The sequence below is a fragment of the Scedosporium apiospermum genome, assembly GCF_000732125.1.
Source record: "Scedosporium apiospermum strain IHEM 14462 chromosome Unknown SEQ_SAPIO_0106, whole genome shotgun sequence".
In the NCBI taxonomy this organism is placed as follows: Eukaryota; Fungi; Ascomycota; class Sordariomycetes; order Microascales; family Microascaceae; genus Scedosporium; species Scedosporium apiospermum.
In genome coordinates this window covers 23,844-46,601 of record NW_015971807.1, presented here as the reverse complement: position 1 = coordinate 46,601, position 22,758 = coordinate 23,844, and the positions used below count along the sequence as shown (strand labels likewise).

Sequence of the window (22,758 nt, the reverse complement as noted above, 5' to 3'; positions counted from 1 at the left end):
GCATCGGAAATCGCTAGGAGGGCCTTCTTGAGTTGAGAGGCAAGGAGGCCGGAATACCGACATGGAGTTCCGTCATCAAAGCCAGGAGCTTGCAAGTCTTGGCGAGGTTGAAGTCGGCGAAAGACTCGGCGGACGCTTGTAGCTCTAGCCACCTCCGTAAGTCGCACGCGAGAAGCCTCCCACTTCTCCATTCTCTCTCCGATTTCATCGTCCTCAAAAGGGCATTCGTCATTCCTCGTCAACGGCCCACCACACACATCCCAGCCTCGTCGACTCTGCCATTTGGCAATCGCAGCCCGTGCTGTCCATTTTTAACTGTAAACGCCGGGTCCCCAATCCCCTAGCCCATCGGAAAACGCCAAATGTCCTGGGATAAAATGGAATAACATATAGTCCCGAACATATGCCTAGCCCAGTTCGTTCTAATTAGATCGAACAAGCTCGATAAATCGAAAACAACAAAATAACAAAGCGTACATGTATCGCGTAGAGATATATTTGCTCATAAATTCCGGTCGTGTGGCCACAACCCACCATCATCCTTCTTCTTCTCATTTCGCTTATAACAGTTCGTCGCTGCCACTAGCCACACTACTTTCGATGGCTTTGATAATATCGCGTTCGGAGAAGACGGGTCCTTGGCCGTCGCACTTAGCTTGGTTCTTTATGCGCTCGCTCACGTCACCAATATCAACAAGACCACGCTTGTAGAGGTCGTGCGAGATGATGAGGTCCCAGGCGGCCCCGACCGCGAGGAGGCGCTCGCCATCGTCGGAGGTGACGATCCTGTGGCTGGGCGTCTTGTTCGCGTGGTTCGAGAGCACATTGGAGTAGAAGTCGGTGGGGTTGTAGTGCATAGGACCGGTCGTAGTAGGCTCAGGGGAGAGAGAGCTGTTGCTGTGGCCGTTCTGAAGGCCGCTGGTGGCCCGGAGAATCTCGTTCTCCGTGCTAATCTTCTGTAGATCCTGCTTCAGGCGCTCATTCTCGGCAACTGCAATCTGCTGCGACTCCTCGAGGTTGGCAAGCCGCTGCTCTAGGTCTTTGACATGTCGCTCCTTGCGCTCGCGGAAAGCACGCTGACTAAATGAGAAAGCTGGAATTAGCATCTAAGCGATCCATGGAAGTTTCTAAGGAGGAGGAACTATTTGGGATAAGGAGGTGTGTTCTCGACAGTGGCGGTCGATGAGCTGCTGCAGAGAATGCAAGGCAGTATGCGCTTCGTAAGACGCATCCTTCACTAGAAGGACGGCCCTTTCATTGACAGCGCAGCCAAGTCCAAAAAATGGCGGCTAGAGATAAGTTTCTCAATGGCAAAAGGCCAGTCCAAGCCACGGAGGGGATATGGAACGGCGAAGAGGGTATGAAGGGAGTACATACGCTGCTCGATTCTGGGCCTTGCGCCTAGACTGCGCAGGGGTCAGATCATCTTCGTCAGAATTCGACTGGCCCCTCCGGCTCTGGTTGTACGCTTGCTGTGCGTTGCGTTGCTCGTCGCCACTCGACTCGACTTTCGCGATCGACAGACCATCGAGGGTGTGCTGCTTAACCTGGGCCGCACCGTTCAGCAGCGGCTGCGCGACCTGCTGCGTAGTGATGGCATTGTTACTCGGGGGAGTCGGGGGGCCAGGGAAGGTGGTGGTCTGGTTGAATTGGGTGGGAAAGGCACCGTCGAAGGCAGCTTGGTATTGTTGCTGTTCGCTGGGGAAGGGGTCGAAAACCTCCTGGGGAGTGAGAAGTGACGGTTAGTAATCCACAGCCTGGCTAAATGCGGGATCCATTGATCGTTCGAGTGCGCGTATTAAGGCACTGACGTGAGGGGGAAGGAAAACAGAGAGTGGTGGATCAAAGGAGCACGAGTGATGAGAAGGGGCAAAGAGAGAGAGGTGGGGGAGGAATAGGGTCTAGGAGAGCCCATACCGGAGGCGAAGTGGTGTTGAAGTCGTCCGAACCCGCCGAGTGGGAGTTGGACGGAGTCAACGGCGGCATACTCATGAACTGGTAGGGCTGAGGGCCGCCGAAGAATTGCTGCCGCGAGTAGTCCATTGTTTTTCAATTGTGACGATGGCCGGCCGGGTTTGAGGCGAGAAGTGGTAAATAGGGCGATGCAAAGAGGGAGAAGAGAAGGGCAGCTGAACTGGTCGCTGCTGCTCGATCGACGGTGCTACACTGATCAGAGCAGCGTTGTATTTCGCGGAGCCTTGGGATCCTCCTTCAGGATTTGTCTGCACGTCAAGTTGAAAAATAATCGTCAAAAGTGATATGTCGCTTCAGATCGTAGAATCGTGCTTTTGGGGGTCTTCTTTTCTTCTCGAGAGCAGAGTGTGAGAGTCCGATGTTCAAGTGGTTGAAGTGGGAGGAGGGGGCAAGTTTAAACTCAGAAGGCAAGGAGGGCTTATTTGGGGACGGACTTGGGATTGATGGTTTCAATGGAATTTGGGTTTGGATTTGGAGGGGGAAATCGATGGAACCTGGACCACGCACTGGACCATGCACTGCACTACGCATGGAAGCTGAGGAGCACAAGCAGCAGAAGCAGCCACGGGAAGGGGGGGGCGAGTTGCAACGGAGCCAAAGGAACGTGATGGAACGCAGCTTGAGGGAAAAATGAATTGCGCGAGACAGGGTAACAGGGTACGAAGGGACATGGAAATTGGGAAGTTCACCGTTGGGGGGGATGCTGCGATATACATGTACGAAGTATACGAAGTAGAGCAGTGTCCAGTTGTACCGGACCGCCCTCTTGTTAACGGTTAAGGTGGTTATGTGGTACAGTTGCGAGGCACAAAGTACAGAAGTGTACAACCACTGCTACCATCTCCGCGTAAGTCCGTCTCCAGACGCTAGTAATGCGACTTGGCGCTGTAGCCTGGCATTTCCGGGAACAGACTGGGCATGTCTTGCAGGGGACTAAAGTTCCTTGTACCGCGTAGTGTCGCGTATTAGTGTAGAGGGGGGGGAATTAGGCTCACACCGAACCAGTTAACGAAGAAAGAGTGTGGAACTAGTGCAACCAGCCAGTCCAGGGACACTGACTCCCTGACTATGGCCGAATTGCTCCGGGGGAACGAGGGAGGGAGAGCCCGCTCCTCGATGCATATCCCAAAGTCCTGGTTTCTACAAGTACGAAGCACAAAGAAAGGACAGAGCAGACGGCCCTGAATCGTGTATACAATATGCACTGGGACCAGTACCAGTGGATTGAGTGGACTACCCCCATACTTGATACACAATGTAGTGTACGAAGTTAGTACGAGCAGGAATTGCATCAACGATTTCAACGATCAGATCTCGTAGACCCGCCGACTTTATCCAATGTCCTGTGCACGAGGCACGCACACTATTATTACCTCCGTATATCCAGCATCCACTGTCCAGTATCCCAGAGCGATGGGTGGAGAGATCGGCCCTACACACAAGATTAGCATAGCGCCAAACCATAATGCCAGCACGGGGGGATACCCGACGTCAAGCGAGTACAAGCTAGTGTGCCACACGCGAAGTTTGGTTGGACGGGGCGGGGGCCTGCTCGTGCCTTCCGTGCTGTCGTTAGGTCATTGAGCATCTGTGATTGCACAGAAAACGATCTTTGCACCTGGACCAGACCTGGACCAGACCTGGGCCCTTCGACGTCGTTGCTGCTGGGACCAGCTGGTTACAAACATCTGAAGTACATACCTTGGAGGTGGCGTTTCTCCCGTTAATTGCGTAGCCAGGCTAGCCAGGCAGAGTCGGGTAATCTTCGTGCTACTCAGCACGTGCTGTCTCTTTAGTGCTCAATACATCTGAGGCTTCGGATAAGGCCTCGCCTAGAGTCAAGCGAGGAGGTAATACCGAGCAAAGCCAGATTAGCAAATTGATCCCTCGATCAAGAATACATACCCTTCACAGTGGATGTTGTTGCATCATTGTGTTGAGTGTTTTTCGTTTTTCTTCTCCGCAACCCCAGTCGCCGACCATTGAGTAGTGTAGAGTTCATAGACCCATGCTCACGAAGACACGAACCCACAGATGAACAATGCATGGCGAGCCATGCCGCATTACCTAGCTCCCCGTCCTACAGGCTCCTGGGGTTAAGATAGCGCGGAAGACGAGTGACCCTCCATTCATCGATAGACAATTGTGATCAGTTAAGGAAAAACCATGCGCCACCGGTGCATGACCGGTGCGAGATTCCTCGCTTCTGCCCCTGCTAGCTGCTAGCTGCCAGCTTGCCCGCCCTCGTCATGTATTGCAGCCCACCTCAGTACTGTTCTTCACGTCCTTCATTTGATGCTAGAATGATTCCGCCTCTTATTACTATTCGCTGGCGATCTCAGAAAAGTACTGTGCTTCCTCCACGTTGCGGGCACGCTAGGATTAATGCAAAGGATCTTCATCACGGAAAGCCAATCTCAGGCGGGATGCACGACAGGGTAGGTAGTATTGGCGACGGTCAGCCCGAGTTTAAAAAGAAGAAAAAAAAAGTTTGAGATGAAATTTTATTATTATCCTTGCGTCGCAAAGGGAAGTCTAGACTTCCCGGATATCAGATGGCTAGGAACCCGGCAGGCTAGCTTTACTTATAGTTTAACTACCAGCTATTATAGTGGAAGGCTGCGGGCACGGAATAGCAGATCGATGAGCCTTACACTTTCTAATTCTCATCAGCTCCCCCCCAACGGACTTCCTCAGAGCGAGGTGTGGAATGTGTGAGTTATTGTCCTTCGTACTCTATGCGTATCCGACGGAAGGTGAAGGACAAGACGGCGATGTGTGCAAGCACGTTTCTCCTGAGCCCGAGACCTCAATTTGCGCCGCTGAAATCGGTCTGATGCAGAGACTGGGGTTAAACGGCAACCAGGCCAAAAGGCTAGACTCCCTTTTAAGCTAGGCTAAAATCTAACCTTCCCCTCCCCCATGTGCCCCCAAACCCACTCGGAGCTTCATCAAACTGTCCCAAAAGGGGCCGTGATGTGCGAATACCCCAACTTTCTCTTTACGAGGGGCCAGTGGTGCAAGCTCCTGGAAGGATCTCCGCTCCCAACCGACCCACAGAAAAAGCCAAGATACGCCATTTCCTGCATGCAGTGTACGAATCCGCCATTCTCTTTGGTCCTCTGGACCCATATGTGCGGGAGCAGAAAAATGCAATCACGGCTCTAGTCTTGGCGTCTCCCCAAAAAGCTTGTTGAGGACCTTATCTGCGATGTAGTGTACAAAGTACAGTGCAACGAGTCTGTTTCTCGGGATCGCCTAGCCTCAAACAAATGCCCAGAAACGACTGCCGTAGCGATCTTGAGACGGGGACTAAACCCCCACGAGGCAAGTTTAATGATCGAGCTGTCAAAGCATACGGTAATAATCCGTTCGTCATTCAAGCTCACCGAACATCAGGAAGAGATCGATGGGTCTAGGTTTTCCACCTATTCACCTTGAAAACTGCTAATTTGCTAAAGGTATCTATATGCAATACAAAGTAGATCTCGGTTCTCGGGCTTTCGAGGAGAGTTACACACTGGTCTAGGTGCCCAACATACCTTAATCCATGGCTGGTCCTAATGCCACTCGGCTCCGTTCTGGGGTTTCAGAGGTTATCTTACTTTCCTACCTTCGTACCCTCGTACATAATGCCGAATCAACCAGTGCCGCCATTCCGTTGTCTTCGTTGCGCCGCGTGCAGTTAGTTTAGTTTACCTCCTACTTCTTCGTACAAGGGACCCTGGATTCAGCTGGACTCCCCCAAAGTCACTTGTACTTGTCACCCTCTTTCAGGTTAAATGCTGCGCTTCCAGAGCAACACACCAATCGCGACATCACGGGTTATTGTCCCGCTGCTTATCCCGCACGGGTTCCTCGCATGTAGAACATGCAACCACCACGTTGATCTGCTCGCCAATCCACCAGACCCTCCCGGAACTCGAAGACAAGAGACCCCTTGCCTTTTCCTATTTTGTGACGTCGTCTGGCCTGGCCTCTCCAGGTCCCACATGCAGATGCCGCTAGGTTGCGATGATAAGAGAAAGCGCAGTAGCAAAAGTTGGCCAAACTAACTGGCTTCATATTGATGATGGCTACACTAAGTTCCCTCCACTCTATCTAGTTTCTGCTACTCGGAAAATCTCGAATCATTCATCTCATACACGACCTCGACCGTCTCTCATATCTCATCTCCAAAAAGGTATGGGGTTACAAGTTAGGGAAGAAAAACATGGTGAAAATAGGGGGATACATTGAAGAGAAAGAAAGTAAGAGAGGAAAAAAAAAAATGAAGAAGAAAAAGAACAAAAGAACAAAAGTAAAAACATAGGCAAGTAAAGTTCATTCCACCATCGAAGACATTCTCTAGTCTCCTGTTCCCCAAAATTGCAGACAGAGAAAGCAGTGGGCAGCTTGTAGGAACGGAGTTGAGAAAATCATCGATCCATCCGTCCTCCTGCCATCAACGACACTGCACCTAAGCCATCACATCTCTGCTCGTATGAAGGCAAAGAAAAATAATGGAAAACCGTCCTTGAATCAAAACGTGAAAGGAACCCGTCGTCCAATCTGTGCGGTAAAGCGCCTTAGCCGTTGATGTATCGTTCGTCGAGGCTTGTCTTCCATGGATCTTTAACAGATGACGATGTTGTGCCTTCTCAAGAGTCGCTCGTACAGGGCAAGCCTATCCCGCTGCTCCGCAATCTTTTCGCGCTGCTCGGCAATGGTGTTCATGCGGTCTTCCAAGGCCCGGTCGGCGCACTCGAACTTATGCTTCCAGTCCTTGACAAGGCGTCGGAGATAGGCAATCGGTTCCACTGACGAGTGTCGGCACTCCTTAAGGAGCTGTCGTATACGGACCCTCATGCAATCATTGTCTCGTTCGAGCCGACCGACCTCGTCACGGAGCCTCGCTACTTCTCGGCCTCTCTTATCTGCCAGGGAGACGGCGCTATCGAGGGACTGACGGAGGGAGGCATTCTCGTCGCACAGCTCTCGGACCCGACATGTGAGTTTGTCTTCGCTGGCTCGGAGTCGCTCGTTCTCGTGTTCGCTCTTCTTTAGGCTGGACTTGAGCTCGCGAACTTGGCATCGGAGGTCCTGTTCCGACTTGACGAGACCGTTCCATTCGTCTACGGGGACGTGGAGACAGTCCTGGTGCTTATGGCAGAGAGTGGGCTTGCCACACCGGGGTTCGTGGCGGTGCTCGTGGTGGTGATGATGCTCGTAATGGTGGTGGTCATGGTGGTGATGGTGAGATCGGGAGCGCTTGAGCTTGACGAACTGGGTGTTGCCCCCCGGTAGGGTCTCGACGTAGACTCGGGTCGACATGAGAAGGGCCTCGTTGAGGTCGGGACACGAGTGGTGAGGAGTTAGGCGTCGGTGGTGCGACTTGTCTTTGCGGCAGGTCTCCTCACAGATGATCTTGCCGCCGTCGCCCACCTCGATTGTTGAACCCGTCAATGTGGTGTTTTTGCTTGTTCGTGTAAGTGGGAGTCTTGAACCCCGCCTACTTTGTTGAGAAGCGTAGCTTGAAGTTGTTCAAGGTAGGCTTCCAACAACAGGAGCGAGGCGCGAAGAATGGGAAAAGGCTTTCGATGTTCTTTCTTTCTTTTTTTGGTCGTCTTTGTTGACTTAGACTCTTTGGCGTGTAAAGAGTGGAAGTCGGTCGGTTAGAATACCTGAAGTGGATAGTGGTCGCTCGATACGGAACTGCGGTTGCTGGAATGCGGACAAGACAATGGAGGGACGGCAGTTTGAGGCACTTAAGCCTCTGATATATACTCTTGTTTGTTCCCAAGAGAAACTTTTTTCCTAAGAAACGAAGTCTATGAAGAAGCGCAGGTGATCAAAGCAGAAGACTGTATGGCATGGCCTCCCACTAGAGACAAGCCCTGGCAGGTCCTCACGGGAGAGGCCCGTCCCTACACAGTTATGGAGAAATAGTAGGTGTAAGTCGATTATCTTAGTGTTGGAATAGAGAAATCCAGACATCATTTTGCAGAGGACAGGGGCCCAAATTTACGGTCTACATCATGAAATGGCCGGATATCGGGCCCGGCGCAGTCTGCCCACGAGGACCCTGCATATGGTCTCCAGAGGTGTGGTGGGTGGGGAGCAAGGGTTGGGCATAGCGGCCAAGCGGTCGGCTCACTCGATGCCAGGGGGGACACTTCTACGATTCTGAGATTTATGTACCAAAGAGTTGGAGGTGAAAGGGTCCAAGTTTGCTATATGGAAGTAGACTTGAAAGGGAGGGAGGGATAAAGGAGGGCGGGAATGGTGGTCATGTAGACACGCTCACAAAATGGCGAGAATGAGACTTCGTGTGACGTCCCTGGCCGTGGGTCTTGGCCACGAGTCCAACGAGCATGTCCAGAATGTCTCAACTGGCTGTCGCCCTCTTGTGCGATGAGAGATTATATGACTTAATTTCTCACGCGCCTTCGAGGACAGACGCTTTTGAAGTGGAAACCAAAGGAGGCAACAGATTTCACTCATTCTTTCCGTCCTTCCTGTTAGACTTCTTTTTCCCCATTTTTTTCGAGTGTTGGAGAGGAGATGCGAGATTGTCATCCTCGACAAAGCAGCCGTGGAGTGCGTGACACAAGATTCGAGATGCAGGGCCACGTTCCTTCCGAACCAATCAGGGTATTCTCTATTTAACCGAAGTTCAAGCTGACACCTGCCGCGTCTAGCGCTTAGTGATCACAGCCAATCATTTTTCTCGTTCTTACGGCAAAGTGTCCCACGCAAAACAGCACCGAGCACAGCCATCAAGACATCACCGCATCGCCTCGGCCAGACCCAAACCCTTCTTCGACTTCGAGAATCACCTGTTTTAGCAGGGTGTGAAGCTCATATCGACCTTTCAGTTATCTAGAAATACTCATCTCCACCCTCTATCTTCAACATGCTTCCATGGTCTAGAGCTCGAGAATGTGGGTTTTCTCTCAAATGGACTATCCCATGAGCTTTAGCAGTCCCGGGTCTGGTTGTCTTTGACCACTCACACTTTGGCGAGGCCCGGTGGACAGAGATTCCTGGAACTTGGAGGTCCAAGGCTCCAAAGTTGTCCATATCCTCCCGCACCATCCCGCACCTCCGAACCCACCCGGCCTACTTTTCAGGCCGGTCTTGACTTGACGTGACCAGGATTGCGAACTGCCGTCCCCTCAATCTCAGCATGTGAGAAAGGATAAGAATGGCCGAGGTTGCTTAATTACCATAAAAGTGGATTTATTGCCCATCCGGCCGTTGTCTACTTCATCTTCCTTTGGGTCCGCACCGTAACTCTGACATCACGAGCACATCCAGTTCCGTTCCCTCGGGTCCGATGAGGCGCTGCAAGAGAATTTTTTTTTTTTTTTTGCTCGAGGTGATAGTTGCGCTAAGTTTAGGCGTCGAATGCTGCCTGGCCAGCTTAAAGTCGGGCCGGTTGGCGGAAAGAAATTTCGCGAAAGGCACACACTCGTGCTTTACGGAAGGCGTTCTGCAACCAACGTCTATGGCTTCATGACCCAAAATCACATTGAAAAAGGCATGGAACATTCGTGAATGATAATTCGCCACACATGATGGACCTCGAGGACCGAATGGGTAGTATTCACCTTCCGGCCGCCTTCCTTGATGCAAGAAGGCCCAGCAGTCGACCAGTCATGACCCAGGGCAAGACCCTATCGTCTGCCTCACTGCTATGCTTCGCAGGCACCCGCATTCTGCAAATGTATGGATGTTGTGCATGCAGTGCACGCCGTTCCTGTGAGACATGAGACATGCTGCACGCTTTCCTCCAAGTCGTGGCCATGGAAATCTATGTTAAAAGTCACGAGCCGTAGGGTTGAGTTCGAACCTTTCGAGGCAAGCCTCGAAGGATTTGGTCACTCACTCAAGGGACCTATAAACTTTGATTTATTGCTATCGACCTATACTTCTTCTACTTCGTACTCCGCCCCTGATCTAATTCTCCCCGAGTGTGTCAGGAGTTGGGCTCCCTTTCTATGAGCTAACAAGGCAAATCGCAAATTGCATCCTTTGCGCCGGCCACAATTCAAGCCCAGTGTCGCCCACTGAGCCGAGCTCCCCTCGGGAACATCAAATGCGGTTCTTCTCTCCCCGGCCGAACCCGATGCTCCGCACAATAAAGCGAATTACTCGCCCTCTCTGCAAGCCTCGTGCACCCATCTCGCTGACACTTCGAGTGATCGCGACACCGCTGCGTCTCCGGCTCGGCCCGCTCGATGCAAGAAGGATAGTGGCACGCATGCTGGACGCAGTAGGGCGACGGCGCCACCGTCATCGCGGCATAAGCGGCAGTTATGGGTGCGTGAGGCAGGATGCTCCATTTTGCTGCTGTGCAATGCGGCATGGCGCATTTGTGAGCCATGCAGAAGGCGCTAGAGGGACTGCAGACGGAGTTGGTGCATTCGCGGATAGTGCAGAGATGGGTGGTGCAGAAGAGCTTGGTCGGGGATGCCTTTTGCTTGCACCCTTCGAAAGTGCAGATCACGGCCGAGTCTAAATAATGGCGTTAGGTCATCTGCTCGTCGAGCGGGTTTTCCTGGAGTTAGGGAGGGCGGAGGGAGAGAGGTACTTACGGTCGTCGCATTTCTCTAGGATCTTGTCCCCAATTACCGCACGATATCGCTCACAACCCACAACTGTGCAAAGTTGATGTCTCTTGCAGTATCCATTGGCCTCAGCCCCCTGGTCACAATTCGGCTTGACGCACATGTGCTCCGGGCACCAATCACCCTTTCGCCTCTTAAAGAAGCATCCGGAAGCTTTACACTCGTGGCTCTTGCAATACAGAGACTCGGCCTCATGCCTCGCTTTCAAACAGCCGAGCTCAATGCACGAATGTTGCTCGCAGTTCTGGTCTCCCCGGCGTTCGTTGTCGCACCCGGCGACTCGGCAATAGTGGAGTCCGCACCGTTTCGAAGCTATTCCATCCTCGCGGATATGGCATAGTCTACTACAGCCGTCGCTCATACAGACTCGGTGCCTGTCGCAGTAGCGAGTCCATGAACCCGGCTCGCCAATGCCCTCGGCGAAGGCTGTGCAGTTGGCGCCGTCACAGGTGTGCTTTCGGCAGTAGGTTGCGTTAAGGCCTCTTTCTTGTTTGCAGTTGGCGACGATGCAGCGGTGCTCGGCACAGTACTTGAGGTCTACCTCGTTGTAGATGACACGTTCTTTATTGCAATCTTCTTTGTTACAGTTGTCTAGTGGGCAAGGTCGGTCAGTAACCTATACCTGTAGCGAACTGGTAAGCACCGAGACGGGGTTGAGACCTACGCAGTTGAGCGCAGAACTTGAATTTGTTCGCACTCATGTCCTTAACGTAGTTGGAACATCGTGTGCCGCTCGTCGATGCGGTGCACCTCGTATCTGGAAGGACCGTGAGCCAGGAATAGCGAATCCACAGAACGGCATATGGAGTTCACTTACGATTCTGACAAAACGGAAACCCTCCTACCGTTGGTACACCACAAGGCGCACCCTCACCGTTCTTCTTGCACTGGTGGAAACGACAAAACTGACACTGAACGCGGGTCTCGTGGATCAAGACCAACGCCCTTGGGTATTTGCAGGTCCAGCCGTTGTTGGTCCAGCTACATCGGGATGGTTGAGGCGTTCGACCTTGCTTCTTCTTGGAGGGCATGCTATATTCCTTGGGGGCGGCTCTGCGACCGAACCATGCCATGGTCTGTATCTGTCTCGAGGGACGCGGTTGTCTCTCGCTATTAAAAACGAAAGTTCCTTCTCTGTAGCGAAATCGAGGTCGGACAACTTTAGGTCTCACACATCAATTTGCCTTGAGGAGAAGACTGGGAGGTGCCTGGGCTACCGGCCTTATATACTCAGAGCCATCAGCTTCGCCAAACCGAAAGGAAAAGCCCAGTACGACGGCGCAACAACAAACCCGCCTGACACCTTGTGCCAAGGTCAGACGCCATCTCAAGGGAAATTCGCTGTGAGCCTCCAATCTGTCGATGGTGATCCCAACACCACGGCAACCTGCATAGCCTGTACTCCTCGAGAGTCCTTCGCATCCAAGGATTCACCCGTCCTTTCTTGGAAATATCGTGCCTTACAGGACCACACACTACCCCCCTTTATCTCTTCGTGACGTACGTGTTTGGCTATATACATCCTCCTCCGCCGTAAATGCAACCTGCGCGTTTGCTCTCATCGGTTGACCTCCTCCGATATCTCCCGTATAAGCCTCAACCATCTCCACCAAAACCACCCTCGCAGTCGTATTAGTCAAAAGGGTCGCCGAAACTCTTACGTGGCGATGCCTAGTTTCACGTTCCACAAACAACATGCGTTTCCATCCCTTTCGGCTTGGCCACCAAAAGAAGGCGGACGAGGACCCTCACTTGTGTTACATTCCGAAACAAGAATCGTGGGTACATACACCCATCTTTGCTTGCCAGTGCCGATTTTAAATGAAAAGAGGATGGATGGTGCCGTATATACACGAAATAGAATATGGGCTACGTGTTCCAAAAGGAAAAAAGAAACACAAACCTCTCTAAAAGCAGGATTTGAGCCACTGGTCTCATTACTTCAGGCTTGTTCTACGGATCAAGATACGGAACACGTAGGATGTTTGAAGAATAAGCTGGCAGGAGAGAGCACTAACACATCTCAAAGAGAGTGCTACAACAGATCATGCCACATAACATAGGGACATCCTCCACATAGAAATAAAGCCTTAGCTTCTGTAGCCCATTACTCTATAAGATATCGCTTCGCTATCCATCAACCTAAAAGAATATTGAACCATTTCGCCGACTTCAAAAAGAGCGTGTTTGTCATATCCCTCCCAGCCCCCCATCGAAAGTCATATACCAAACAAAGCCATGATATGAAAGGAGAAAAAAAGCCAACAGACCATAACCCCCCTCCCCTCCACTTCCCTACTGACGCTTCCGCCTCCGACGTGCAGCCGGCATCGAGGCAGCCACAAGTTCCCTCGCCGTCTCAATCGATGGCCTCGGCAAGATTAGCCTCTAGCCCGACCTAGCCTCCTTAGCCACCTCGGCCCGCAACCTCTCCAAGAGCGCGGCATTCGTAGCTTCGGCCTCCGTCACTCGCGAGAACAAATTGGCGGGTATTGTCGACGTCGGGAAGGATTGCGACAGTGTCACGGGAGGAGTCGATATCCTCGACGCGGCGAGGGAGTGGAGGGCACTGTGATGCGCAGAGGTACTGGTGGTGGGGAAGTTGGGCAGAGAAGTCACCGAAAGTGGGAGGGTGGGCATCTTCGGTTGGGTGGTGGGCGTTGCTGCGGGCGGGGTCGGCGTAGGTGCAGAAGTAGCAGGGGCAGTGGCCGTGCTGGCAGCGGCGATGGCGGATGTGGAGGCAGTAGGTACGGATGGCTGCGTTGATGCGGGCGTGGCCGTCGCTGGTGTGTAGGTCTGCGGCTGTCCTTGGGTTGAAACTTGGGGTCTTGCCTGCGGCAAAGCGATGGGTCTTTGGCCACCGACTTGGGCATGAACTGATGGGCTTGGTGCGAGATGAGAGGCTTGAGGCGGTCGCTGGGCTGTTGCAGGAGTGGCGATTACCTGTGCGGGCGTAGGAGGAGCTGGGCTTGTAGATGTGGTGGTTGCTCTATTCACTGCGCTACCTGGGGTTGTCCCACCGGCCTGCAGCGTCGAAGCTTGCAAATGGGCAAGGGGGTTTGGTGCAGACGCAAGCCTAGGCGAAGGCGTTACAGTGGGTGCTGAAGCGGGGATTGCGGCCTGGGTAACGTTTGAGACGACTGGAGACGCCTGGATCGGTCTCTGGGCAGCTGCAGATTGGGCTTGACCTTGAGCCATTGCGGGCGTCGTTATCTGTGCGGCCAGGGCTGCCTGCGCCGGGGTAACCACACCCGGGGTCTGTTTGCGCGCAAGGCTCGCTGCTCCGGCTTGGCCGTGGTTCGCGAGCTGAGGTGAGTTTTGTAGGCTGCTGGAGAGACTCAGGAGACCTTGTGCCTTCGCTTGATCTTCCTCGCGACTGAGCCTCGCCCGCTCTTCCGCCTCCTTCCGGGCGGCCTGGTTCGGGGCGCGGGTTTTAAGCTCTCCTGTGACAGCCGAGAGGTAGTAGGGCATTTCCGATTGTGTCTTGAGGAAGAAAAGCTTCAGGTTACGAGCCTTATCCTTGAGCTGAACCTGGGTCCTGTCTTTCAGAACATCTGATATGGTGCCGTTAGGACCAAACAGGCTTAGAATTTGGCTCCAATGGGGTCCCTTAACCATGTCGAGGCCAGTCATAAGCGCTTTCTCTTCCTCTGGAGTCCAAGGTCGACGGGTTGAGTGGATACCCTCTCTCCGGGTATGAGCAGTAGACTTCGAAAGCGCCGCTTGTCGTGCCTTATCGTATAGAATTGAGGTGGGGCAGGTTTGGTTGGGGGGAAGTTCACCTGGCGCCGCTGCTCCCGACGCTCGTCCGGCAGCGGGTCCGGTAATATGATTGTGGACCTGTCCGAGGCCGGCATGGGGCAGAGGATGTACTGGCACATGCCCCTGAGCGTGGCCCGGCATGGGCACAAGGGGAGGGCCCGCAGGAGTAGCTCCTTGCGCGGCGCCTGGTATTTGCTGGCCATACACGCCTTGTTGCGCCTGAGGCATCTGGGCCGCCTTGAGGAGATAGAGGTTCTGTGCGGTGGTATCGTGATCTGGCACACACAAGACGAGTTAGCCGAGCGCAAGTGAAAACTATAGGATGAGAAGACATACGAGCTAGATTTGGGACTGGAGTGGCAGGAAGAGCTGCTTGAGCAAGCTCCGCTTCGCGCGACGCAATCCTTTGGTTCATATAATCAAATAACGGCCCAAGAATTGCGCCAATTCGCTTCTGCATCTCTTCGCTCAAGGCTGGGATGCTTTCAGCACTCGAGGCGGGTGCTGCAGCGGCCTGAGGCTGTGGGGTGCCGCTCGGTACGGAAGGTTGATTGTCTGTTCCTTGGGATGTGCTGACTGCGCCTGGCACAGCATCCGTGGGCTTCTCCTCGGATGCAGGTTTCAACCCTTTAATCTCCGCCATGATTGATTCCCCGACACCATCGATGAGGCTATTCGTCTTCTTCCAGTAGTCATCGTCGTCCTGTAACGCGACATGGGCAGGGATGGTGGTTTGCTGCTTCCCGACAGCCCTCGCACTGACAGCAAGCGTCTGGCAGTGATCCGCATGGGCCACTAGCTCATTGTGAATATAGGACCCAAGCTGTTTTAATAAAGAGTCGGGAGGGTAACGGTCTACAAGTACTTGGGCTGCGGCAGTGGCGTCTTCTGTTAGCCTCGGATCCCGGCTTGGAATGTTGAGCAAACATCTTCACGTACCGTTGTTGCCACTCTCTTCGTATTCCTGTAATAAGAGCGACATTCTTATCTCCGCCGAGGTTAACATGCCAAGCTCCTCATCGAAGTTGGCCTGGTTCCAACTTCGTTCTTTGAGGACCGACTCTAAACCCTCGGTGAAGACCTCATGTAGCAGGTCGGCGGGAGTTTTCCCACTGGTGTTCTCGGCGAGCAGACTCAACGCCAGCTGCGTTTTCAGCTCCAAGAGGATGTTAGAATGATCAAAGGTAAACTTTCTCGTGCCGTAGACGAAGACTTGGAAAAATCTCTCATGGAGAGTAGGTAGATATGTCTCGTCTTCGGAAAACAGATCGATTCCGAATCGAGCAAGGTTTGCCAGCCGCACCGTCTTACGGTGCTTCTGATCATCAAGACCTAGTTTCGACCAGACCAAAAGATCGTCGTCCGTTTGGGAAAAGTTTCTCCACGCCTGTTCAAACTGGGTCACTTTGAAGCTGTAGGACGCGTAGAAGTCGGAATCGAGGTCACGAAGGGCATCAATGGACTCTTCAAAGGGCTCCTGAGACAGCCATTCCAGCACTTGCACGGCCTGATATTCGAGCATAGATGTTAGTTAATGGCGAAGAACAAGGTTGCGGAAGAGGCGTTGAAACCCACAGTTATCCCCAAAAGCTGCATGTTCATGCCTCGCAACGCTTGCGCCGGTGCCTCCAGCATTCTCCTCCGCTTCCTCGGATGTGCGGGCGCTCTCGTTTGCGGCGTGGGAGTCGTAGTTTCCTTAACCGGCTCTGGGGTTGCGGTCTCCTTCCCCGGCTCAAGTTTCACTGAAGGTGATTTCTCTATGGAAGCGATCGGCGTGACTGAGGTGGTGGCCGGGGCCTGAGCTGCAATAGGAGCTGCGGTGGGAGTTGAGACGGGTGCCGGAGCGGACTGCGTGGATGTCGCAGCAGAGGGTACAGAGACGGGTGTCGCGTTTGCGAGACTGGCGAGAGTCTCCGGCAAGATTGCCTGCGTGTCATCGATGGGTTCTATCTTGATTCTCTTTGCAGCGGGTGCTTCCGATTCCAGCGACGCGGGTCTTTTCGTTGGCGAAGTGGCGATTGGGAGATTCGGAGGGTTCATTGCAGGTTGAACAGGTATCGGCGCGGGAGGATTCGTTAGAGGAGTTGCTGTCGTGGTGGTTTTGGTAGTTTGGGTATTTGCCGTGATGGCCTTGAGGATACTCTCTGGGATGTTTGAGCTCTGGTTCGCATCCGTACCCATTTTGGGCTGTTGAGAGAGACTCGTTGCAGGTGCTGCAGGACTCGTAGTGGATTGTGTTGTTTGTGTTGTCATGTTGCTTGTAGGGTTCTCGACAGGTATGTTTGATGAAGGGACCGCTTGGAGCTCGGCTGAAGCATGCACCAAAGACTGCAGTAGTCTGTCTGCCGAAGCAGGGTCGAATATATGCGCAGCGGGCATCTGCTCATCCGACCCGGTCGAGGGTGCCATCGGAGCGGGCCCCGGCACCGAGGGGTTTTGCGTGGCATTACCCTCCGAGCCCGTCGCGGCCGTCGTCACTACATCATCGGTCATTCTTTCAAGATGGAGGAGCTTCTATATTTGGTGTATGGGTTGGCGGCAGCAAGGATGGAACAATTCGGTCTAGATCAATCCATTGTCGAGCTGAGGTATGTTGGCAGGCGCTAGCTACGTTCCACGATCCTCGGCGCAACTTCTTAGGTGGGGGGCGAGGGTTATTGCAGGGTAGGCCTAGAGGGCTTCTTCGCGAACGGGTTTAACTGCGATGTCGCGATCAGGCAATCTCGATCTGGCGACGACAATGCCGACCTCTTTCTCACGGCGGGGGTTGGTTCAGCGGCGGGTTCGATAACGATCGATAAGAAAAAGTTGGAAGGCGGTCAAGATGAAGAAATTTTGCCCTCGTACGGGGAAGTGCTACCCCAGCTGCTCGGCACATCGAACGACTGGCAACACCTGGAAGAGGCTGCCCAAGGACAAAATAGACAGCCCATTATCTGAAGCTTGGACATACATACACCTCAATTTCAAACCTATTCTAGCACGAGGCATGTGAAATTGATTCTAGGTGTTTTTCTTTTAATTTTGAAGGCATTCTCTAGTAATTTGAGGCGTTCGTTTGTGCCATGTGAATGTGTAGTTTAGGGGGTACAACAAAGAAAACTAACCCATAGCGGGTGGCTAATGTAGCTCACTAACATTAGCAAAACCAGGAACCTCAGTTTCCTCATGTGGAGGAATTTGATGTATTAGGAAGAAATTCCCCAAAGGGTAAATTATTCCCGTGGAAAACTAAGAACTATGGAGGCTGTATTTCGGGCATCTAGCTGCAGTTAGCTTTGACTGTCAACCTGCCAACACCTCAAAAGCTAAAATAGAAGCTCGTACGAAGTACTTCGTAATTGGATGTAATCGGACGGGCAGGCCAGACCAAGCCATCGAGGTCGACGGCAGTAGCAACACACAACAACGCTGGATACTTTCTGGAGACAGTGGAAAACGAATCCGGGGCATCGATGAGCTCATGAAATCAAGATTGATGTTTCCCTTACAATTGTAATGACATTGCTCTGCAAAATGGCCCTGAGCTATGACAAATCTACGACAAAAACAAACATCCTTGGCAGGGAATGAGGAGAAATGAGCGAAGACAAAAGCCATCTGTGGGGAACATGGGGCCATTCTTTCAAGGCAGGTTGGTTGATGCAACTCTTAGTGCAGACCTCTCCGCTTACAACCCCCCTGTTCGGGGATTACTCGACCAGTAAGCCGCACTGCGAAACGGCTCCGGCGTGGCATACCTTGTAGTATTTCTCAGATATGCGTGGGTGAGAAGGTATGGCCCTACTTCGTATGTGATTCACGGTTTGGCGCCGGCCGAGAGGACGCGGCATCATTTCCCGATCTGGTAATTGATGTTTAGTTTGCGGTGCTCGGAGGTACGGAAGGGCTGAAGGTGTATGTATCTGCGAGTAAGGAAGCTATTTCCAAGAGAGGATGGGGGTTCGTAGGGCGATAGTCGATGGCGATGTTGGCCTACTTCGCTCTATCAAACAGAGCTGAATTCGACAAGTCCAAGTTGCAAGTTGGCGCGGAGATAAGAGTGGCTCCCACTTTCTACGAAGTAGGAGAGTCATTAGTAAAAAACGATTTGCCCTTTCTGGTAATTTCTGGTCTGGCCCCTCGTTTCATTTGCGCGGACATTGGGGCTTTCTTTCGCTCTATGATTAGCCCGAGTGGTCGAGACGCAAAACCAGAGGGCGGGCAGAGTGCAGCAGAAGCGGATTAGCAAGTTAGTGCGAGCCGCCTCACAGCACGACTGCCATGCCACTAAACCAGGACAAGTCAATACTCTGCATGTCTCCTCGATCGGTGTTGCTTGGGGTAACTGTATGCCCGACCCAACCTTGATGGGATGTGCCTCACTGCTGTGAAGTCGAGTAAGATCAAAGGACACGAGGGTGTGCGAGTCGCACTCACATCTTCCAGCAGCGGGATACAAACTACTTCCGATTAGTAGAATTGCCGACGCTGGCCAGCAACGGATCAATCCGATCTTCGGCCAGATATTGGTAAGTTTACTAGAGTAGAGACTGTACAGTGCAAGCTTAACGCGCGACGCCATACTATTTGGATTAGAAATTAAACAAGATGCCAATGATCCCCTAGAAATCCGCCTCAGCGCTGCTCGTTAAAGGAGAGCAACTGTAATTGTACCTGGTATTCTTGTATTTTTCTGGGGGGCCAATGCTTCCATTCTGCGAGTCGGTTGACCTCCGCGTCCGAGTCTGGTACTGATGACGGACACGGATTGCTACCCCGCAATTTAGTTCTCCGCGATTCTTCGGGGCTAAGGCACTGTGCCGCGGTAGACGGATTTGTAACTTGGACAGCCACCCGCAACCTGGATCAATCGGTGATTCGATGTATTATTGCGGTTTAACCAGCAGGATCAGCAAAGCTCTTACAGATCGCAAAGGAGAAAGATCCGTCGAAGCCTTAATTGGACATCTCAGACGTACTTGGTACTATTTTTCATATCTAGGCGCTAGCATCAGGGTTGGGGCATGTGCGGAACCGCACTCTTTCCAGATGTCCTAGTAGTGGGGTGTACCTGCTAGTCTACTTTGTAGCTTGTCTGGGAAAGAGCACTTGTGCATCCCCACCTTGATGCGGGCAACCCTGAATGACGATGGTACCTGCCGTACTCCATAGATGCTCGTTCTCCCCATCTCGACATGCTCACGGGCGCTTCATGGCGCGGTGGAATTTGGAATCGACATCTTCCCTTTCTCCGTTCCTCTATGTGACCCTCCGTTTCGTCACCCAGTCCATATTCCAGCCCATCTCCGGCCCATGAATCCGAGCCATCCCTGTCCCCCGCACCGAGTTCGAGACAGCTCAAGTTAGAGCTCCCCCTCTTTACGAGAGATCTCGGGCTATTTGGTGATCTATGGGTGGCTAACCCCGCCTTGAAACGGCTGTACTACATCGAGGAACCAGACCCCTCAGTGGATCGTCTCTTCGCACCATTCCTCCTGCAGCGTCTATATAATAACAGCAAGCTCCTCTTGCATTCCCTTGCCGAACATCTCCTCTCGACCTTCATCTTTCTACCAACCCTTCGATCTAACCCTCCCATTCCAATAACCTTCCAACCCCCTGCTTCTCCGGAACCGAATCCTCCGCAACTAAGACTCCTATTCCTACACCTTACTCAACCCTACTCAATACACAATGTCTCTCACTGTGGACCTCGAGACACCCGTCACGGGCCCTTACAAGCAGCCCATCGGCCTGTGAGTTATAGCTCCCGCTTCCATTTCGCCTTAAGGAGATTCGTAGGAACTTTGCTAATATTTCATCCGTCTCGGCTAGCTTCATCAACAACGAGTTCGTCGAGGGTGTCAAGAAGCAGAAGTTCGAAGTCATCAACCCCTCCACTGAGGAGCCTATCTGCTCCGTCTGCGAAGCCACCGCCGAGGATGTAGACGTCGCTGTCAAGGCTGCCCGTGCGGCTTTCAACGGTGTCTGGAGCGAGACTACCCCCCACGAGCGTGGAAGACTACTTCTCAAGCTCGCCGATCTCCTTGAGGCGAACCAGGATCTCCTTGCCGCCGTCGAGTCGCTCGATAACGGCAAGTCCATTACCAATGCCAGGGGTGACGTGGGTGCTGTAGTTGGAACCATCCGTTACTACGGTGGATGGGCCGACAAGGTCGAGGGCAAGACTATTGATGTCGCCCCTGATATGCTGAACTACACTCGACAGGAGCCTGTACGTTCTATTCCGAACACTGCACTTACTATTTCTCATTTCCGTGTTACAAAAGTTGCTAACTAGGCCTTCCAGATTGGTGTCTGTGGTCAGATCATTCCCTGGAACTTCCCTCTTCTCATGCTTGCGTGGAAGATTGGTCCTGCCTTGGCGACCGGTAACACCGTCGTCATGAAGACTGCCGAGCAGACCCCTCTCTCCGCCCTTGTGTTCGCCCAGTTCGTCAAGGAGGCTGGCTTCCCTCCTGGTGTTCTCAACATTATTTCCGGTTTCGGCAAGACTGCTGGTGCTGCCATTGCCTCCCACATGGACATCAACAAGGTTGCCTTCACCGGCTCCACCGCTGTTGGCCGCACCATCATGAAGGCCGCTGCCGACTCCAACCTCAAGAAGGTCACTCTCGAGCTTGGTGGCAAGTCTCCCAACATCATTTTCGACGATGCTGACATTGAGCACGCCATTGAGTGGGTCAACTTTGGTATCTACTACAACCACGGCCAGTGCTGCTGTGCCGGAACCCGTATCTTCGTCCAGGAGGGTGTTTATGACAAGTTCCTCGCTGCATTCAAGGCTAGGGCTGAGAGGACTACAGTTGGTAACCCCTTCGACGAAACCATCTTCCAGGGTCCCCAGGTCTCGCAGCTCCAGTTCGACCGTATTATGGGATACATCAAGAGCGGTAAGGAGGAGGGTGCCACCGTCGAAACTGGTGGTGAGCGTCTTGGTGACAAGGGCTACTTCATTAAGCCCACCATCTTCAGCAATGTCCGCCCTGACATGAAGATCATGAGGGAAGAGATCTTCGGCCCTGTCTGCGCCATTGCCAAATTCAAGGATGCCGAGGAGGTCATCCACCTCGCCAACGACACCTCCTACGGCCTTGCTGCTGCCGTGCACACCAAGAACATCACCACCGCCATCAAGGTGTCCAACGCCCTCAAGGCCGGTACCGTCTGGATCAACTGCTACAACATCTTGTCGTACCAGGTTCCCTTCGGTGGTTTCAAGGAGTCCGGTATTGGGCGAGAGTTGGGCGAGGCCGCGCTCGCGAACTACACCGAGACCAAGTCCATCACTGTGCACCTCGGAAAGCCTTTCCCCCACTAAAGGAAGGGATAGGGAATGTCAGGGTATTATGGGCGGGAGCAAAATGATATTATGTAGCGTATGAACTAGTCTGTACTAATTCCCCCAACTATGAAATGAATCAATTTTTTGGTTACACAAGTTTTCTCTCCGCACTACATCTGCCAGGGAATGTGATTGATAGACGTGTACTGACGTGATTTGAGTAAATGGCACGTGTGAGATGATGATCGAGTGTATGCCAGGCACCGCCGCTGGTCCTCACCAACTGGCCCCTGACCGCAGATTATGGGGTATAAAGAGTAGCTTCTCCTTACTTCTACTTGCGAACTGGTGTGGATACACCTACGTTTCCGCTTGCCCGGAGCGCGCGTTTAGTCGTGGTCTTTTGTGCCGTTGGAAAGGCGGTTCCGCACTTCGTATTGCGGGTACACAAAGACCATCGAGAGTGGGACGCGATCTAGTCTCGTCCGATCCTGCTACCACCATGAAATACCAGCTTCTAGCTTGCTATCTCCGGGGAGTTTGAAAACTTTGTAAGTTTCGTATAAGTCTTTTTTTTGTTCCGCTTTGAATTTTTGTGCCGGTTGTAAGAGTTTTGATGGTGATGTGCCTATAACGAGTTGAGGTGTAAGTCGAAGCGGTGCGTTGTTGCGGGTGGCGAGACGCGGCGAGGACCATAATTATAGCGTCCCGTCCGGGGAAAGGCTGTAGGGCTGTAGGGATGCGGGGGGCGTATCGATCGCTTGTGTGGGGATTAGAGACATTCGGGTTTGGGGATGGCTCAGGGGCGTGGAGGTGATTCGGGAAAAGGGAAAGACATCCGCCTTTTCCCCATGCAGCAGTGTCTTGAAGGATTGATTGCTGGATAGCCCAGGTTCGGCTTTCTTCGTAGTTCGTATTTGATTGCGAGGACTCTCGTGCGACATTCCGAGACGGCTTCACAAGTCCTATTCTCCTCAACAACTCGAAGAAACATCTACGATCTACAAACTCCAAGCAAGTCAAAAGAGCACATTTCATGTTTCGTTGACAGGAACGTATCTAAAACGTCTTATATTCATCATCACTCCAATCTCAAGAAAAGCAAGCCTCCTCTCACAGGAA

At 52.7% G+C, this 22,758-nt stretch overlaps 4 protein-coding genes and 1 pseudogene across 4 annotated transcripts; 1 reads left to right on the top strand and 4 right to left on the bottom strand.

Annotated features, from left to right (window-relative positions):
• Positions 1 to 560: 560 nt before the first annotated feature.
• On the bottom strand, positions 561 to 2,043 carry SAPIO_CDS6640 (uncharacterized protein; the record flags this gene model as incomplete). The annotated part of the gene is made up of 3 exons (XM_016788689.1): positions 561 to 1,080; positions 1,378 to 1,721; positions 1,918 to 2,043. 3 exons carry the CDS (start codon positions 2,041 to 2,043, stop codon positions 561 to 563), a joined length of 990 nt encoding a protein of 329 aa, XP_016641633.1.
• Positions 2,044 to 6,588: 4,545 nt separating this feature from the next.
• Positions 6,589 to 7,287, bottom strand: SAPIO_CDS6639 (annotated as a pseudogene; the record flags this gene model as incomplete).
• Positions 7,288 to 10,006: 2,719 nt separating this feature from the next.
• SAPIO_CDS6638 (uncharacterized protein) lies at positions 10,007 to 11,659 on the bottom strand (the record flags this gene model as incomplete). The annotated part of the gene is made up of 4 exons (XM_016788688.1): positions 10,007 to 10,473; positions 10,554 to 11,177; positions 11,251 to 11,343; positions 11,404 to 11,659. The coding sequence occupies 4 exons, from the start codon at positions 11,657 to 11,659 to the stop codon at positions 10,007 to 10,009; spliced, it is 1,440 nt and encodes a 479-aa protein (XP_016641632.1).
• Positions 11,660 to 12,974: 1,315 nt separating this feature from the next.
• On the bottom strand, positions 12,975 to 16,841 carry SAPIO_CDS6637 (uncharacterized protein; the record flags this gene model as incomplete). Its single annotated transcript, XM_016788687.1, has 4 exons — positions 12,975 to 14,623; positions 14,685 to 15,218; positions 15,288 to 15,855; positions 15,924 to 16,841. 4 exons carry the CDS (start codon positions 16,839 to 16,841, stop codon positions 12,975 to 12,977), a joined length of 3,669 nt encoding a protein of 1,222 aa, XP_016641631.1.
• A 3,183-nt stretch (positions 16,842 to 20,024) lies between these two features.
• On the top strand, positions 20,025 to 21,672 carry SAPIO_CDS6636 (Aldehyde dehydrogenase; the record flags this gene model as incomplete). Its single annotated transcript, XM_016788686.1, has 3 exons — positions 20,025 to 20,086; positions 20,166 to 20,565; positions 20,641 to 21,672. 3 exons carry the CDS (start codon positions 20,025 to 20,027, stop codon positions 21,670 to 21,672), a joined length of 1,494 nt encoding a protein of 497 aa, XP_016641630.1.
• Between the last annotated feature and the right edge of the window lie 1,086 nt (positions 21,673 to 22,758).